Source organism: Chlamydotis macqueenii, chromosome 2, assembly GCF_036417535.1.
Source record: "Chlamydotis macqueenii isolate bChlMac1 chromosome 2, bChlMac1.mat, whole genome shotgun sequence".
Taxonomy (NCBI): domain Eukaryota; kingdom Metazoa; phylum Chordata; class Aves; order Otidiformes; family Otididae; genus Chlamydotis; species Chlamydotis macqueenii.
In genome coordinates this window covers 75,233,452-75,253,299 of record NC_141557.1, presented here as the reverse complement: position 1 = coordinate 75,253,299, position 19,848 = coordinate 75,233,452, and the positions used below count along the sequence as shown (strand labels likewise).

Here is a 19,848-nt window from a genome sequence, read left to right as displayed (position 1 = left end):
GAAGTTAAGAAGCAGGCACTTCTTTATTGCAGCGCTGGGCGCACGGGGGATCGCTCCACCTAGCGTGCGCACCCATTTGATCAACAGCACGGGTTAAATACACATTAATTATACATATTCATTAAATTCCAAGAAATAATATGCATAAACATAAATTTTCTGAGAAACCATTACATCATTTCCCCACCCACTCGCGCATGCCCAGTCTTTTGAGTCGAGGGTCTTTTGGTGGTCTTGGTGGTCGTCAAAACGCCCCCTCCTCAAATTCGCTGGTCAAACTCCTCCTTGAAATCTCCATATATGGTCTTGAGAACAGGTCGCGATGCTCCTTGATTTTCCTGGCTCCAAAGTGATGGCTCAGGGCCTATTTCTGCAGGTGGTGTTTGGGGGTGTTTGGGACTTACCATTGTATTAAAGATATGCTAGGCTAGCTTCTAACAAATGCGTATTATAAGATCTCTAGGGTCCCACTCCCTCTAAGGACAAATAGATTTCGTATAAAATTTAACCTATGTGACTACAGTTCTACAGTTAGCAAGAATCACCTCATACTGATATTTAATTTTCAACATTTATGTCATGTAACATTTCCCCCCTTTGAGACTTATTTAATTTTTTCAATAAGTCTCATTTACTTATAACTAATCTCCATAATCAGTAAAACAAAAAGTATTATTAGCATTACTACTAAAATTCCTTTGATAGATTTCATTATTTTGATATGATTTTGTCTAATTCATTAAAATGAGAGACTGTTAACTTTAAATGACATATTTCTTTAGAAATCCATTGTTTCTGTTTTGGAGGCTGTGCTTCTTGACTCTCAAATAATGAATCCAAGAATCAATATCTTCAAATTTAGGGGCTGTATATATTGCTAGAAGCACCTGATATGGTTCTTTCCATTTTTATTGAAGAGTTTCTGATTCCCGAATTTTCAGGTACACATAATCTCCTGGTTAAAATGATGAACTGGGGAATCTAAAGAAAGGCTCTGTGGCAGTTCCATATCCATATCAGAGTTCTTCCAAGGAATATCAAATACAATTCCATTTCATTATCCCCAGTAGCAGTCACATTTTGAACAAGGGTTAGAGTCTGATAAGATTTTCCATACATTAACATATGGACTAATTTTAGTCTTAGATCTGGATTGAATCTTGATTCTCGGAAGTGCTTAAGGAAGAGCATGAGGCCATTTTAAAGATATTTTCTGACAAATTTTACTTGTCTATTAGATTGTGGCCTTCAAGGAGGGTGTAAATTCAATTTGATTCCCAGAATTTTCCTCAATATTTGAATAATTTCAGACACAAAATGAGGACCTCTATTTGATTATATTCTTTTGGGGATTCCAAACCATGATATTATTTCTTTTAACATATTTTTAGCCACTTCTCTTGCCTATTGGTGCGACAGAAAAAAAATCTTTTGGCCATATTTACTAATACCAATAGATATCTATATCCATTTTGTTGTGGCAATTCTGAAAAAATCAATCTGCCAATAATTTTCAGGCAAGTTTCCCATATATATGGTTCTTGGGGGTGGTTATTTAATATTTCTAGGGTTATTCTTTAAACAAGTTTCACACTTTTTGTTACTGATTTTATTAGCTTTATCATCCTAACACTAATCACCTGTCTTCTTAAATCACTGATCATTGCCTCTGTTTCCCAATGAATTTTTCTATGCTTTTAGCTTTGATTGTGGTGAGACCACAACTTGATTTTTAGGACTAATGATCATTTTTCATATTTATTTGAATTGATTTAGCTAATTCCAAATCAACCTTACTATAATTTGGGGTTTGTTGTTCAAATTTCACTTCTTTAACTGGTATTATTGTCATGATGCCTTTTTCTGCTCTCTCCTTTGCCTTTTTATTGACTAATTTATTTCCAATATTCACTGGGAAATTCCCAAATTGGTGGGCTTTGCAGTGCATTATTGCAACTTCTTTGGGTTTCTGCATCACTTGGAGCAATTGCAGAATTTCTTCTTGGTGTTTAATGGATGTTCCTTGTGCTGTCAGCATTCCTCTTTCTTTCCATGTGGCTCCATGGGCATGTACTACTTAGAAAGGATTCTTCTGAGGGCCGAATGTTGTCTTTCATGAACAAACAGTTCAAAGGGTTTGGTTAAATCAGGCAACCCTAGAGCAGGAGTGAACATCAGAGCTACCTTTACATTCTGGAATGCCTTTCGAGCTTCAGGTTCTCACACAAGGGGTCCCTCCTTCGATTCCTTTAATCCACAGGTGACACCAGCCAGCCATTCCCAGAAATGTTTGCAGCTCCTTAGCTCCTTTTGGCTCCAGCATTTGGCAAATTGCCTCTTTTCTCTCATTTCCAAGTTGTCTTTGTCCCTGTGTGATTTCAAATCCCAAATACATGACAGTCTCTTTTCCAATCTGTGCTTTCTTCTTGGAAAATCTGTTATCACTTTGGCCCAAGAAATTTAGCAGGTTAGTAGTCAAGTTGAAATATTCTTCTCTGGTTTCTGTGGCTATTAAAATATCATCTACATATTGCAACACCAGTCTTTCAGGATAAATTATTTTGCATGTTTCTAATTCCTTAGCCAATTGATTTCCAAAGATCATTGGGCTATTTTTAAATCCTTGAGGTAGCACTGCCCAGGTGAGCTGAGTCTTCTGCCCAGTTGTGGGATTTTGCAGTTCAAAGGCAAAATATGCCTGACTATTTTTGTCAAGAAGAATACAGAAAAGGCATCCTATAAGTTCAATACAGTGAACCACTTGTGATTTTCTTTTAAAGCTGTCAACAAGGATACAGGTTTGCCACTAAGGGGTGAATATCTTGAACTATTAAATTTATTGCTATTAAAATCTTGTACTAACCTATATTCCTCACTTTCTGGCTTTTTCACAGGTAAAATGGGAGTATTGAATTCTGATTCACATTCGACTAATAGTCGATATTTTTTTAAAAAATTTTCAATCATTTTCTCAAGGCCTCTTCTAGCTTCTAATTTTAAAGGGTACTGTTTTTGTCTTACCAGTTTGGTGCTCTCCTTTAGAAAAATCTTTACCGGTTCTGCTGCTTTTGAATGTCCGGGAACTTCGCCAGCCCACACCAAAGGGTTACTGCATTGTCCACTTCTTGAGGGATTTCATATGGCTCTGAAGTTGTCTGCAACATAAAAATTCTTGCCTCTCTGGCTTTTGATTAGGGTATATTTAATTGAATGTCACAGTTTTAAAAATTAATTTGTGCTTTCAATTTGCTCAATAAATCTTTCCCCACTAAGGCAACAGGACACTCTGGCACGTATAAAAATTGGCCAGTTCCCCATTTTTACCCACCTTAAAGTTAAGGATTGAATGAAAAAATTATTTTCAGCTTTCCCTGTGGCACCAATTTTGTCTACATACTTTTTACTCAATTTTCTTCTACCAGTACTTAAAATGAATAGCTCCAGTATCAAAATAGAAAATCCATGGTTTGGGTCCCCAGCTGGATTGTAACCAGGGGTTCTGCTGGGGAATTCTCCCCCAGTCCTCTTTGCACCTCTGACAAAGGCATCTGCTGTGCTGCCAGTTTTTTGTTTCTTTTTCAGAATAAGGACATTCATTTTTCCAGTGCCACCATGCTTCACACTTTGTACACTGATATTCCCAATCTCTCTCCTATTGCAGTTATTTTATCCATTCCTCTACCACACCCCGACCTCATCCCCGGTTTGTTCCCCTACTGCTTGTCAAAGTGGTAGGGGGGGCAAGGCTTGAGCCGCTCCTTGTTCTATCTGGTCTTGTCGGCTCCCAGTTCTCCCTGCAATAGGACTGAAACCCTCATAATTCAACTGTCCCACTCTACAGCTCCCACCAGGCGTTCGGTGTTCTGGCCCCTTTTTCTACTGTTTCATTTGTTAAACCTGCATCAACACTTCCAGACAACACATAAAGATAATACAGAAATTTAACACAGAAATTTAACACATGAATTCTATGTTTTCCTCTTCAGTTCCACATTTTAAACATCACTTTCTATACTACAAGCCAGGATCTTTTCAACCTTTTTCCTTTTTTTTTTTTTTTTTTTTTTTTATGCCAAAACCATTGGATCCTTGGGGACGTATCTGCAATCTTTCTGCCACTTGGGATGATTTCCCAAAGTAAAGAACAAATCAACATCGGGGACCACATCTCACTTTCCTTCCCTTCTACAAGATAACATCAACTGTAAAATATTGTATCAATTTTTTTATTTTTTTTTTTTTTTCTAGTTACTGGGTCTCCCCTTATATCCTCCCAATGTTTAAGAACACATCCCAGTGGAGACTTCATTAATATTTCCCCTACCATTGAGGTAGACATAGAAGATATGTGTTTTCCCATATTTTACAAAGGAGTTTTTGGTACCAAAAAGACAATAACACTGTTCTACAAGCAAAGTCAATCCCGTCACCAAGAAAAGTTTAAAACCCCAAATGCAATACTGTATATCATTCAAGTCCCGTACACTGCAACACATGCATACAGACTTAAAAACAAAACAAAACAAAACAAAACAAAACGCACTGAAGCAACAATTACCAGCTTGTAAATCACTTCTAAAACACCCTGGGGCCCCTTTCCAAGCTATGTACAAATCTTACCAATACTCCCCATACTCTTACTCTTAAACAATTTAGACTAAATGCCAAATACCAGATAAATGCAAATGACAATTGTCCCAAATACAAAAACCAAACAAATGCAAATGACAATTGTCCCAAATACACAAATGTCCAACCCAGCAATAGCTTTCGCTTATGACTTACGGGCAGACGCCTAGGCTTCCAAACCAAACGGGTACCCTCTAAGCCCCAACCCTGCGAAGCTTTCGCCGCGCCTTACGGGCAGGCTATCCAAACCAGACAGATTTCAAAGAAGAAGTGCCTTACCCTTTTCTCCAGGGAACGTTGCGAGGAGCTTTGTGAGTCGAGAGCGATGGGTCTCCACGAGAATACCTCGGTGCCGGCTGGAGTTCGATCAACACTCGATCTCGTTCAGTCTCACTCGCAAGGTCCCATCTGGGTCGCCAAAACTGTTACCGAAATCCGGAATAAAACTCCTTAACAGCAATGAGAAGTTAAGAAGCAGGCACTTCTTTATTGCAGCGCTGGGCGCACGGGGGATCGCTCCACCTAGCGTGCGCACCCATTTGATCAACAGCACGGGTTAAATACACATTAATTATACATATTCATTAAATTCCAAGAAATAATATGCATAAACATAAATTTTCTGAGAAACCATTACATCATTTCCCCACCCACTCGCGCATGCCCAGTCTTTTGAGTCGAGGGTCTTTTGGTGGTCTTGGTGGTCGTCAAAACGCCCCCTCCTCAAATTCGCTGGTCAAACTCCTCCTTGAAATCTCCATATATGGTCTTGAGAACAGGTCGCGATGCTCCTTGATTTTCCTGGCTCCAAAGTGATGGCTCAGGGCCTATTTCTGCAGGTGGTGTTTGGGGGTGTTTGGGACTTACCATTGTATTAAAGATATGCTAGGCTAGCTTCTAACAAATGCGTATTATAAGATCTCTAGGGTCCCACTCCCTCTAAGGACAAATAGATTTCGTATAAAATTTAACCTATGTGACTACAGTTCTACAGTTAGCAAGAATCACCTCATACTGATATTTAATTTTCAACATTTATGTCATGTAACAAAGTGAGAAGCTAGGGTTGAAAGAAAGGGGAAGAAAGGAGGAAAAAGAGTGAAAATGAGCTGGTGAGCAGGGGAAATGTAAGAAAAATAAGTCATTTGAAAAGTAGCATTAACAAAACATTGACAGAAGCAGCACACATTTTGTTCCAAAACCATGTTAGCATCTGATATGAGGAGAGGTGACAGGCACTGCTGTGAACAAGGATCAAAGTCTGCAATTTTGTTTTCTTAAAATAATGAAAACCACTGTTCTTATCACCACTTCAAAATAAAATATGCATGTCTATTAAAAGAAAAATTCTCAAACTCTTGTTTTCATAGCAAAATGGCCAAGCTGGAAGAGTTGGAGGAAATTGATATTAGTGGGAACAAACTGAAAGCCATTCCTACAACCATCATGAACTGCAGACGGATGCATACTGTAATTGCTCACTCCAACTGCATCGAAGTCTTCCCAGAAGTCATGCAACTTTCTGAAATAAAGGTAAGGAATGAATGTGCTTTGGAAGAAGCAAGTATAATGTGACTTCACCAATTTATTCTCCCCTCAGTTTTCATTGCTACAGAAGTTCAGAGAACTGACATATGCTTTTTCCTCCGAGGTCATATGCAAAATATTCACCCCTGTGCTGCCTCAGAGTGGAATGAAAGAAGAGCCTCAAAATCTGATTTTGCACTCACTTTCACTAGATTCTATCTTCTATGCCAAATAAATGTTAATTGTCTTCCTGTGACAGTCTATTATGATATGACTTAAACATTTGGCAAGAGCTATGCGTAATTAACTCTTGCTGCCTTGGCAATTGGTTGATTGTGTAGGAATGGACATTGTTTAGAGCGTGTGTTAAAAACTGCTGAAGCTGCAAAATAGGATAAGCCTTGGGGACAGAGATAAATTCCAGGAGCCACAGGATTTGATTATTTAGGCAAGCTACTTTAATTTTCCTAATTGCAGTCATATTTCGCACAACTGGAGGAATGCTTAATCCGTCTCTTGTATGTGTTTCCAGAAGTAATTCTGTACTTTTCCAGACGCATTCTTTGCTTGACCATGCTGAAGAGCACTACTGCTTACCTTTTATGAATCAAGTTCCTGCTTCATGCCTGGCTATAGCACAGAATATTTTGCACTGCGTGCTGTTTCTGCTGACCAGAGCTGGGAGACAGTTAATTCACAGTGTACAAATCTTGTACAGCAGAAAATCTGTCATTCTCTGAGGCTGAGAACTGATTACCTATTCATGAACTCAAAACAACTTAAGCATCTTTTGGGTGCTCTGTAAAGTCAAAAGGCTAAGTTCCCAGACTGCCCTGTGTGTTTCTGCGTCTGGGGGCAGGCAAAGCAGCAGGAGCAATAATTCTGTTGGGCAGCGAGTACACGTAAAGATGAGCCTTTGTGGTTTTAGCCAGGAAATCTCAAACAAGCTTGTAGGGTTTTGAATACTCCTCCCTCTTTGGAACAATGGCTAGAGGAAGCGGAGGGCCATTTAGAATCAATCAGAAGCAAAGCCTTTTTTCTTAGAGGAAGAATTGGGGTGGGGGAGTGAGGCTCTGTGCAGTAAACATTTCTTTAAAAGCATGAGGGTGGTGTTAACAAAAAAAAAAAAAGTTAGGATAATGTAAACACACTGATAGGGAACAATCAGCTTTTTCCTTTTGTTCATCGGTTTTAGGAAAGCTGAATGTTTTGTAAAAGCATCAGTATTTAAAGTGCTACTCTGCCACGATACTTAGCAGAAAAATGCTTGTGGAAGATCTGGCAGTTTCTTCCTGCTGGTTCCCTATGGTTATTTAGTTCACTTTAGCAGAAAAAAGTCATGGACGTCACTAGCTGCTTTGGGACTGCAGGGATAGGTGCGTGACCTCAACTATGAGGGCACAGTACTCTAGGACTCCACCTTTGTGGAAAGAAAATGCCTGGTCAGCCTCAAGCCTGATTTTTGACTGACTTAATGTAGTTGCCATCTGGGAAGGTACCTGGCTGGGCATAGGGGTTCTTTGGGCCTCTTAGTGACTTCTCAAGGTCAGGGTTGGTGTTTGTCAGTTTGGAGGTCAAGTTTGTGCTGCCTGGCTGTATCTGTTACTTAGCCAGAGCTCCTCTTAGGTACATGAAAGCATTTGAAATGTGCCAAAGTAAGTTTAGAATTTATTGCTTGAGTGTGGATTTGGTTTGGTGAAATAAGTTCGCTTGTAGCAAAGCACGAAGCTGTATAGTCTCATGTAACCTCTGTGATGATATCATATTGGATGTTTCATTTTAACTGAGGTGGCATTTAAATGCTCTAAACTTCTTGGGAAACCCTGTTACTTGAGGTAGTGGCTGGTTTGCTTTTGTATTTAATTAGCCTGAGGACTGACATGTTATATTTTTTGGAGTCAGTAATACTGGAACAGTTCGTAGCAGCAGTTACTATGCTGTCTGAAATAATTTCAGAAGGAAACCTAGTATGAATGATGATGCTTTTACACTTGCAGTAACTCCAGGATTTCCAAGCACAAGGTCATTTTAGTGATATAGTTGTCTCTAAGCCTTTTTTACACACTACAGTCAAGGCTACAGGAGTTATGTGTTGTCCTCTGTTAAGGACTCCAGTGGATATTTCTTGAGATAACTTATACAATATGTTTTTGGGGGGGTTATTATATTTTATGTTGGTTATTTATACTATCAGAGTTAGATACTTCAGTGTGCACAAATAAACCTGCTGCAAATGGCCAAGCAGCTAGAAGCGCACACACCTGAGTCGATGCCCCAGCAGACTCTTCCTTACAGCCATTGTTTGACTTCACAAGGATGCTGGGTAACAATTTAAAATTGTTCTTTCACAGTCAAACAGTTCAGTACTCCATACTCCTTGAGCAGACCTCAGAAACTCAGGCTTGCTTTTCCCTCCCGAGTCCTGACTTGACTTCTGTCATCCAGTTGTTGACTGATGAGTTGCTTTTCTCTTAGAATCATAGAATCATAGAATGGTTAGGGTTGGAAGGGACCTTCAAAGGTCATCTAGTCCAGCCCCCCTGCAAGGAGCAGGGACATCCCTGACTAGGTCAGGTTGCTCAGAGCCTCTTGTGGTTGTCTTGCTGGGCAGCTGCAGTGAAAGTGGTATGGAGGTTTCTTGTTGCACTTTTTTGTCAAGCTTATCTTTCACAGGAGCGTTACCTTGAGATCTGAAATAAGTGAAGATCTAGTAGCAGTAGCATTTAAAGGCAAAGCTCTCAATCTTTGGTAATTTTCCTCCTAGTTAAACAGGTCATTATTGGCATGGCCACCTTCAGTCACAACTGGAGATAACTCAAGTCCCTTCCAGCCTTGGACAAAACAGTTACAAAGCTGTAAATGTTGTATAAGCAAATGCTGAATATTAAACCCTGTCTTCCAGCTGGCCTGTCCAGTGCAAAATCCTATGTGCATTTGCAGGAGTTGTTCTTCTGGTGCTGCATGGGTGGGGCTAAACCAGCTTGCATGAAAATAATGCATGAGGAAATTGGGATCAGTTAGGAAATATGCTTTCCTGCTTGTTTGGGGGGTAGAATAAGTACTAAATTTAACATAGATATGCAGAAAGTCCCTCTTAGATTATTCATCAAAGAGTACAAATAAAATCTAAGAAATCCTAACCTGATAAATAAGCTATCTTCACTAGTGCCTGAGGACCAAGGGCTCTACTGTAGAACTTTGGTGTGTTGGGCATTTAATGAGAACAATGAAATTACTTTACCGGTTTTTGTACTACTTATTCCAGCATGTTCTTCCATCAAATTTGTAATGGCATTGAGGTGTTGAACACAGCAAGGCCTGCTGGCAGCTTCTTTAATCTGCAGAGTAATTACTGGCTCTCTGGAAGCAGCAAGGAGTTGTGCAGAGGAAAGAAGCTTGCTGGAATAACTGTTCTGTTAATCCGTCTACTATTTTGTTTGCGTGACAGATTTAAATTCTGATTTCCTTATCAGGCTTAGATAATGTCAGCAGTTTGTTCTTCCTAGATGATGAGGCCTCTGTATTTACACAACCTCGAGATTCAAGATTTGTATTGGAAATTCATTATTTTCGTTGCACGTATTTAATAAAGCATTAGGAGATTTTTATTTTCCAAATGTTAGTAGGTTATCTTGTGCCTTTTTCCAGCTCAGGACTTAATTTCTTTGAATATACCTACAAAAATGAAAGTGTCTCGGTTATGTCAATGCAAATTATGTAATGGTCAAAATGTGCAGCTAGGAAAAGCTTCCCTCCCCTTCACTTCAGCTTTCTATTTTATTAAAGTTTTTGAAGTCTTTCTCTTTTTGCAGGTTGAAAGTAGAAAATTGTCTTTCTGAAAGGTGTGGATAGTTCTTCTATCCTCTGTTAAATACCAGTCTGCTCTGTCCTCTCCAGAATTTTATTTTTTTTTACAATTTTTGATGCATGCCACATTGGTGGTCCTGTAATAGAGTTTGAAGAGTTGGTTTTCTTCTGTAATGCCATATTTTTCCCTGTATATTGACTTTCATCTGGATATGCAGCTTTAAATGATGTTTGTTTGGGGATTTTGTCTTTCTAGTGCACTTGCTCTAGCTAATTTGTGCTTAGCTGGTGGATAGCCAGCAAGTTTCTCTGCTGTTTTGTATAATATTTTTTCTGAAATATTTAAGCTTTAATTATTTTCACTCATTTTATTGACTTCATATTTAAATATGAATCCATCTAAGATGACACAAATTAAAACCATGTTTAAAACTGTACCAATATTTTTTTAATTTCCACCTCCGTGTTCATAACCCTGCTTATTTTAATATCCCTCAGTAAATATTGAATTCCTGAGAGCACGCTCATACTCATGCTGGTTTAAACTGACTTCGAAGGAGGAACTGCTATGCCAGTGGCTTAGAAACTCCAGCTGTATTTATCTCCATTTCTTTTATCTATTAAAAGACTGGCAACTGTTCTCATCAGTATCATTTTTTTCTTAAATACTTGAAAATACACTGATTGTTGTCTCTGTGAAGAGCAGAAAGTCTTACTAGTTTTGTTACAAGATGACACCTGGCCAGAGATGGAAATGGAGGGAACATATTTCTAGGTGTCCCAGACATCTGGTAAGATGGCTAAATGCCATATGAATTTCTTTTGTAAGAACCACTTACTTAAATGAATGGTCTTAAGCCTCAGTTGCAGCCTTTGTTGTTCATGAAACATGCATTACTACATTTAATCAAAATTTGTGTTATCTTGATGGCGACTGAATTCTCTCACTTATTTGGTTGCTTTCCTTTTACAGTGTGTGGACCTAAGCTGCAATGAACTGAGTGAAATCACATTGCCTGAAAACCTGCCTCCAAAACTGCAAGAGCTGGACCTAACTGGAAATCCCAGATTAGCCTTGGACCACAAAACCCTAGAGCTTCTGAAGTAAGTTGCCTTACAGAGTGGGGACGGGGCAGAACGACTTCTGTGGCTAGGGTGTGACAAAAACACAATACACAGAAGTGTAGATCTCTTAAGGAGTATGGCTCCCTGTTGTCAGCAGGATTAGAAAATAACATTGTTTGGATAGGTCAGAATTCTGTGCTACTTTAAAGAGGATGACTCTATGCACTTCAGTGCTATTGCTTTCAGTTCTAACTCCTGAACAAATCTGCTAATTTGGTGTAACCATTATTGGGCCAGTTTGATCTCCATTTTACTTCTGACATCAGTTTCAACCAAAATGCTTACTTTATTCCACTGTTGAGATGGCAGTAGCTGCTGCTTATATTTGGGTCTGTCTTTGCCATTGTGCTGCTTTTTACCTCTTCACATACTGTTTCTTGTTACCTGAGAGAGAGAGGATTTTTTTCATATTTAAACCTCCCCTGAAGACTCACATCTCCTACTCTGCTTGCAGTAAAGCTAGTTACCTTGCTTTGGGACCTTCTGTTTCCTTCCTGTCTACCTGTTTTGTTTCCTGCCCTGAGACTTTTAAGTATTGTCCATAACTGAAGTTCACCAAGTGCCTTGTGCTTCCCTCTGCGGTGTGCTGGGAAAATGTTGCACTAAACCAGATCATATGGGGACAGTGTTGCTGCCTTGAGCTTTTCTTAGTTCCTGAAGGGAACTGTACCAGCTCTGAGGTTCCTTCTAAGTCTCTTTGATCCTCAAATATTGAATGATTCCAAGAAGGACTGATTTACTTTTCAAGGGTTGAGCAGTTGCTTCATGTGGTTTGCTTTTAAATGGTTAAGATCAGACACTGGAGTAGCAAACCTCATCTGCTGTGCAAGCAAGGGAAACTTACAGTGTGAGTTTGCTTTTAGCTTGAATCAGTGGATTTTGTCAAATTTAACTGAAAATTTGAATAATGATGAGTTGTCACAGATAAAAACAAGAGCCCATGTTCTGCCGCAGACAGAGAATAAAAGGAGTGTTCTCTATTTTAAGAGCTGCTTGGTTGTAAACAGGAAATCTTCCTGAAGAAGCAGTGTGTAATATTGCTTTGGTTCGTAAGGGAAAAAAAATAATACTTATGAAGTTACATTTATATATGTAACAAAGCTAATTGAATTGTGCCAAAACTTAGTGATACATCAGCTTTATTTGTGTGTAACCCAGCAGACAAGATGGGCAACCCAATCTCTTGCCACTTTAGTATTCAAGCATCATGCATGGTAGCAATATTGTACAAATTTAAGTCCTAAGTATTAGAAGAGTAGTGTGGCCCAGTTACACACCAAATTTTCACTGTCATATGCATTGTCTTTAATTCACAGAAAACTTTTTTCTTGTGTGTGTGTGTGTTTGGTTATTTGCAGGGGGGGGGGTGTTTGTTTGTTTTTGGGGTTTTTTTTGGTTGGTTTTTTTTTTTTAATAAATTATTCTTAAGACCTTGGATCTGTTCTATTCCCTAATATTCATTAGCCACTCTTAGCTGTTTCAGGCCTCCTGAGGGAGGACTTAGTGTCTGTACTAATATACTACGCTGACTTCTGCAGTATACTGCTATATTTGACTGTGAGGGAGGAGGTGCTCCCTCCAGTTGTTTTCTATGGCAGGCACAAAAATACTTGTGCACTTGGCACTTTTTATATCTTCCTTCTGCATGTGAAAGGCAGCTCTCCATCTGTGCCCTGACAGGATTCAAGCAGGTAGTAGGTTAATATGTATTCTCACTGCTGGTGAGAAGAAAAGACCTGTCATGCATGCTTGCGTTTTTTAATATGTATGGAGGTCTTAAAAGAGGCTGGCATGCTTAGGAGGATGTTGCCAAGTGATTTTATTGGATGTAAGAATTTTCAGTAGCAATTAAAGGGAAAAATTAAAACATGCTGCTACTCTGATTTTTAGGAGAGAGTATTTAGTTCAATTGTAACAGTCTTTCTAAATTAAGGGGAAAGTAAACCATGCTCTGCCGAAGCCTTAGCCCATCTTCCCTGCAGAGGATGAGCTGCTGGATATCATTCCTTCCTGGGCATGTGGTCTATTTGTAGTCATGCCACTGAGGAAGCTGAAAGCAATGCATTGAGGTAGCTTTTTTCACCACTGCTGGGAAGTCTTGGGACAACTGTGGGTCCTTGACCTACCCAGGAACCAGAGTTCAGTCAACCCGGTTAAAAAAGAAACAAACAGAAAAACCCTTTTGATCCGAGTTCCTCTGCCCTGGAAGATAAGTGCCTTGTATGAGAAGTCTGCAAAGCAAGTGTGTTTGCTCGTGTGTGTAGTGTTTTGCAGGTGGAGACTGAATTAAAATCTCTGCTGCTTTAGAAAAGTTCCAGGTTTCCGCTCTGATTTGGTGTCAGATAATCTTTTCTAATGCTCGTGGTAAGATGTTTGCCTCCTGTTCGTCACACAGAGGGCTTCAAAACCAAGGGTTTAAGACACGAGTGGTTCTAACGTTATTTATGTAATTTGCTTTTAATCTGCCCTGGGTGATGTACATCCTGACTATGAGCGTAAAAAGAAATCGAACTGGATGTGACAGTGCTTTGGGTCATTTGAGGAAGGCTGTGCAATGCTGAAAAGACTTTTCTGTGTGTTCAGGTCAGGTGGGGGTTTGGATAGAGAAAAATGAATGCTCAGAGTGAACAGTTAGACCTTGTCTGCTTGAGTCCTTTTATGATTCATTTGGTTCATGAAAGGTTCGGGTGCCTTTGAAGTGTCTGCAGCATGTGGGGAGCTTGCTTTCCCTGCCTTTGGAAGAGAGCAGTAGGGAGCAGCAGGGAGGTCATCTTTCCCCAGCAAAGCAGGGCTATGAAGAGAAGAAGGGTATAAACAGAGAGGGCTGGGCCATTTTTAAGTCTTTACTACGCTGTGTGACATATTTGAAATTCAGGCTAAAGGTTATGTTGGTAGTAAATTGGAGGGCAGAGGATCAAGGGCCTAAGTAAAAATTGAATTGTACAGTCGGGGAAGGCAAAAGGACTGTGCTTGCCGTCGGGACCGCAGGCTGGCTCTTGCAGGTTGGTGCAGGACGAGGATGGACCACGTTTCTGTTTGTGGGCATTTTCATGGAAGGCTGTTACTACATGTTGCTGTTTCTGAGCATTTTTTTTCTTTTTTTTTTTTTTTTGTTTTATTTAGAGAATGAGATGGGTCATACGGAATATTTCATTTGAGTACAGTGAAAAGAGCCCAGAGGTTTGTTGGTAAAATAAATTGGAGAGATGTGCAAGTTAAAAAGATCACTCCTCTGTACTGACTTTCATCAAGCTAGTGACAAACTTGCCTTTTATTCCTACTGGGCCAGGTTTGAAACAAATAGCTCAGGGGTGAGGGCAAGGAAAGAAAAGCCGGCTAAGCAAAACCATGCAGTTGACATCCTCATAGAGGCTCAGTTATTTACTGCTTTTTTGTTCTTTGTTTAAAGACACATAAAAGTAACCACTTCAGATGTCCTGCTTCATTTTCTTCTATTAAATGTATTACTAAGAACTGGAAGGGAAAAAAAGATGTTATCTTCACATTATAAGCTGGATCATGTCAGCACTTCAATCCACTGCATCTTTCCCCTTTCCTTTCTCCTTGCAGCAATATCCGTTGCTTCAAGATCGACCAGCCCTTGGCCGGTGATGCCTCAGGAGCGCCAGCGGTGTGGAGTCATGGTTACACAGAAGCGTCGGGCGTTAAAAACAAGTATGACTTGGTGTGGTTTTTATTATATGAGCATCCTAGTGGCAGAGCACCTCTATGCTGATACAAAGACATCCTTTTTTCAGTGAAAGTTTTGGGGACTTTTTGGGCCTCACAAAGGCAGAGGGCATGCCATGACTCTGTATTTGTATACAGGGCCCCTGCCTGGCTCTCAACTTTGGTCTTTGTTAGGGAAGTTGCTAAGATACAAGTGTAACAGACACATTTTTTCTATGCAAGACTCCGGCACTTGCAAAAATTTGAGTGTTTAAAAGCATTTTCCTCTTTGCAAAGCTTCTTTATCTTCAACCAAAGGATGTTTACCAAGCAAATCAGAGATACTAAAGAAAGAGGCAGAATGGCCAAAACTCTGAATATTCATAGTGTGCAGAGCTCCTGTGACTAAGGCAGCACTTGACAAATAATGTACCAAGAGTCTGCTAGTCTCTGTGTTGCTGGCAGTGTGATGAATTTTTCTTTGTTCCTTAAATACCTTTTCAGAAATCTTCTGCTACCTAGGTTTCTGTAGCAAGTGCCAGCAAGCCTTTACTTACTGTTAACTGATTTAATGCACGACTTGGTCATTGGCATGTTAATTCACAAGGATGATTTTCAGAGGGGCAAGTACGGTTCCAACTGATGTTGTTTCAGGCATATTTTTTTTTTCCCCTATTTCTATAAATAAGGGACTTGTTCACATGCTGAAAAGGAGGAAGAATCCTTAGGGCATGGCTTGAACTTCCAGTATAGTTCTCTCCACATCTTAGCACTATTGATGAGCTTGACTCTTCTCCACAGCTCAGAAAGCAGTTCTGAAATGCTTGTGAACAGAGGTGGTTAAAACTAGCTCTCAGACTAGGCTACATCCTTCTGGTCAGAATGACAAGATGAGAAACTAGTAGTAGCTAACGACCTTGATGTTCTCCTGCTTTGTTTTTTCACTAGGCTGTGTGTGGCAGCACTTTCAGCCAATAACTTCTGCGATAACCGGGAGGCACTTTATGGTGTTTTTGATGGTGACCGCAACGTGGAAGTGCCGTATCTCCTGCAGTGCACAATGAGTGACATCTTAGCAGAAGAGCTGCAGAAAACAAAAAATGAGGAGGAATACATGATCAACACTTTCATCGTTATGCAGAGGTGAGTCTTGGATCTGAAGCCTTTTTTACCTTCTGTATACTTACTGGGCAATTTGTTTGCTTTCAGGTCAGACACCTGCTCTTTTCTTGCTTAAAAAAAATCTGAGAGGAGGGGAAAAAAAGACTGGTATCTGGTTATGGTGTTTTCTTCTATTGCTTTTTTTTGTGAATGTTGCCCTCTGTTCCTTTCAGGTGTAAGGAGGATAATTCCAACACCTCCCCACCCAAACAAAAAGAAAAAAAAAACACCTGCAAAGTTGCTAAATGCTCATGATGGAGTGGTGTGTGGAGGTTTACTCTTTTCTGGTATCTTCTTTAAGTCCTACCATTCACAGTTAGCTGTAACCAAGTCAGTGGTATGGATCTCTTGATCATCTTTTAAACTTTCTTCCTACTACTGGCTGCAAAGCCTGGGCTGATCCTTTCTGTTTCTCTGTACCAATTGAGGTTATTTAAGGCTACACAAATATTTAAAACATTTAGTCTGATTCCTTAGAAATGTCTATGTCCTGTCATCCCTTAGAATATTATTTGAGGAGGACCCATCCAAAGAGATTGTGGCACGATAGCTGTGAGTGTAATAGTAGCTCTGTGTAGTGGTTTGGAAACCTGCATGCATGCTGTTCTTGACAGAAGAAGAAATTGTGCTTGGGGAGACATTGAGTGAAGGAGGAGTACGAAGGGAATTGAACAAAGGAGAATGAAGAGGTCAGGGAAACAAGGGAAAGCAAATAATCAGCTTAGAGACTGAGGAAATGGATCAAGTTAAAAGTAGCATTGCTTGTTGTTCAATTGCTGCACCTTGGGAAAGGAAAAATGCTGAAGTTCTGGCATCAGGAAAGATACAGAAAACAAGTAGGGTGGTATTGAACCTTAGAAACACAGGAGAGAAAATGCTTCCTTCCCATAATTGCTTGTAACAGTGCCTCAGACCAGTAGCCAAGGAGGTGGTTGCCATATACTTAAAATATTCAAAAATAATAACAAATTTGAGTATTGAAAGTAGTTATTAAGTGGTTTTGCTTACTACTAATGCAATTTCACAGGAATGTGGCATTCCTACAAAAAGCTGCTTAGCTGCTTTTTTTTTTTTTTTTTTTTCTCAAGTCAAAATAAGCTAACCACTTCTTTGGAGAACCGGAAATAGTATTCATTCCACTTGCATGTAGCCATTTATTGAGGATTGTGACACATGATATGCAGTAGCCCGGAAGTGTATTTTTAAAAAATCAAATAAGCATATTGAAGCTTGGTTATGAATTTCATAGTACATTCACTCCCCAGGATTTTGAATCAAAAGTTCTTGCGAGCTATACCTAGCCTTAATATAAATTTTAGTAACCTCTATAATTAGCTTTCTAATTACTGTAATTCCTAATTACTATAGGAGAAGGCCCTGATAATATACTGGGAAGGATAGATGGTTTTTCACAGTCTAGTATTGACATGAATTTACATTCTAAAGACAGGTTTCTGAAAACTTCAGTTTAATCCATAGATTTTTTTTTTTCACTATGACTCCTGCTAAAACAGCAAGCTTAAATATTTCTAAGAACCTATTTAACAGGTTAGTAAATGACAGTATAAATGAAAAGTGTGCCTTCTTATAGTGGAGTTAACAGCCACTGTGCTTTGTTGGTCATCATTTGATACTGCAAGAGCATTATTCTGAAGACATCACAAAACAGTGAACCTCTGCCTTCTATTTTTGCTCAAAAATAGTTTTTATTGTTAAATTATTATTTTTATAATAAAATCTGTAGCTTCAGAAGCCAAAGAACCAGCTGGATAATATGAACCTCTTTTTAAAGCTCTAGCTGTACTCATTTAATAGTTCTCTACTTTTCTAACCCTCTCAGGTTTCCTCGATCTGACCTTTAAAACAAATGTCTTTAAGATGTGAGGAAGAGAGACAACTATGCAACTCTTAAAAGTGCAAAGATTTTGTTGTTGTTGTTGTTCTAAAGTTGAGCAGATTTGTGTATCTGCATATGTGTAAATAACATACTGCCTGAGAGTTGCACGTGATTTCTCTGCAGTGCTGCTATAGTGTTACAGTCTTCAGTAGAGACTTTTCTTTTTGTCCCAGTGATCTAATAGAGTCAATGCCCTGAGTGCTTGTGGTTGCAGAACAGCAGCTGTTTCTCCGTAGTACCCATAACACTTGTTTTACAATTAAAGAACAATCATTGTTTTGTTTAAATTCCAGGAAACTTGGAACAGCTGGACAAAAACTTGGAGGCTCTGCTGTCCTTTGCCATATAAAACATGATCCCATGGACCCTGGTGGATGCTTCACGCTAACCTCAGCAAACGTGGGGAAGTGCCAAACCATTCTCTGCCGGAATGGGAAACCTCTGCCTTTGTCCAGGTGTTACGTGATGAGTTGTGAAGAAGAGCTGAAGAGGATTAAGCAGCATAAGGCCATTATCACAGAGGTGAGAGAACAGTTAGGGACTGTTGCAAGTTGCAGCTTCCGTGGAGAGTATTTGTACAGCAATGTATGAAATTGCATGTCAATATTAGTAGCCTCTAAGAGATGCTGTTAATTTGTGAGTTCCAGAGTTGCAGTTTTCCTTTCAAGGTGATTCATCTCATGCAATCAAGTTACCATGCAGTCAGGTTGCTTTTGCATCCCATTGCCATGCTGGATTTTGGTTAGCTCCAGAGTGTGAGCAACTGTGAGCCTATTGCATTGAAACAGGAAAGCAGTCACCCTCCTCCTAATGGAGAGAGGAATTGCTCTGTTGGAGCTGTCATGAAGAGCCTCTCCAATTGAAAAGGATGAGAGGGCAGAGCACTTGGAGCAATGCCGTCCTTCCCTTAGGAGACTCCTTGCTCCTGGCAGGCTGACTTTGCTGTTTGAGCTCCTGCGTTCCCAGAGCTGCCCTTTTCAAGTGGTTTTTGAAGAGATCACTTGCCCAAAAGGAAAACCCATCCTGTGCTCAGCTGAACCATGAGAGAGGGAGAAGACTATTTGTTTCCTCCTTACAAGCTTGAAGCCACCACTGTCAGTTTTGCTTTGCCTTGTGTGATACACGCGTAGGAATAGATAAATATTGGATCATCTTAATGGTGGGGGAAAGGGCAGAAAACTCACTACTATATGGCCATGAGCAGGGGGTGTGTGTGTGTGTAGGGCGGGGAGGGTGTGGAATAAGTAACGGGCCTATTGATCTTGCCAGAGATCTGAAACGTGACAAGTTGGAAGGGAGTCACTCCCTCATAGTGTGCATCATCGAGGCACGCTCGTCGTGTTGTTCTGTAGAAGAAAAGGGAAGTTTGTGCACTGAATCTGAAGATGACTCACTGATTTCATGCACGTTGATGGCTTATCACTGCTATCAGCCTTCTAATGGGGAAGTTAACAAACTGACAATGCTTCTTTTCCTCTGAGTGGTTTTAAAGGGGAAGCTTTTTTAGTCTTGGTTCACTACTCTGTGGTTATGTGCATTATAATAACCACTGCAGACATCAGCTGGACCAAATGAGTGTAATTCCTCACCTTTGTTGTTCTTCTCAAACACACAATTAGCAGGGTGCAGCTGTCCCCAGCAGGATGACAGATAGCCAGGCTTGCTATTTCAGACACTTGCTCTGCTTATTCTGGCAGCTTGGATTCCAATCAGGACAGGATCCTGGGATTTGGACGTGCATGGGATTTGCTTCTTGAATACATCCATTTTTACTGATGTTTTCCCTTCAGATAGTATTCCTCCTCCCCTTGGAAATGTCATATCTAAGTGGGAACATAGTAAGTAATTGGGGCATGTAAAACATTTCACTACAACTCAGCTGACTGAGAAATGCAGACTTGCTCTCTGCTGCATTTGACTTGCATGCTTCATTTAAAGTCATATTTTCTTTTTTTTTTTTTTTAATGAACTTTTGTCTCCGAAGTGATGAGCCAAGATGAAACTTACGATTGTTACAGCTGCAAGAGAAGAGT

General features: G+C 39.8%; 1 protein-coding gene across 1 annotated transcript in view; it reads left to right on the top strand.

Moving 5' to 3' along the window:
- PHLPP1 (PH domain and leucine rich repeat protein phosphatase 1) overlaps positions 1-19,848 on the top strand; it is a 155,131-nt gene that overhangs the window by 132,789 nt on the left and 2,494 nt on the right. The window contains exons 12-16 of the mRNA XM_086740321.1: positions 6,000-6,162; positions 10,937-11,067; positions 14,659-14,763; positions 15,706-15,900; positions 18,109-18,337. Of these exons, the coding sequence (XP_086596447.1) occupies positions 6,000-6,162; positions 10,937-11,067; positions 14,659-14,763; positions 15,706-15,900; positions 18,109-18,337 (823 nt within the window). The remainder of the gene's footprint in view (positions 1-5,999; positions 6,163-10,936; positions 11,068-14,658; positions 14,764-15,705; positions 15,901-18,108; positions 18,338-19,848) is intronic.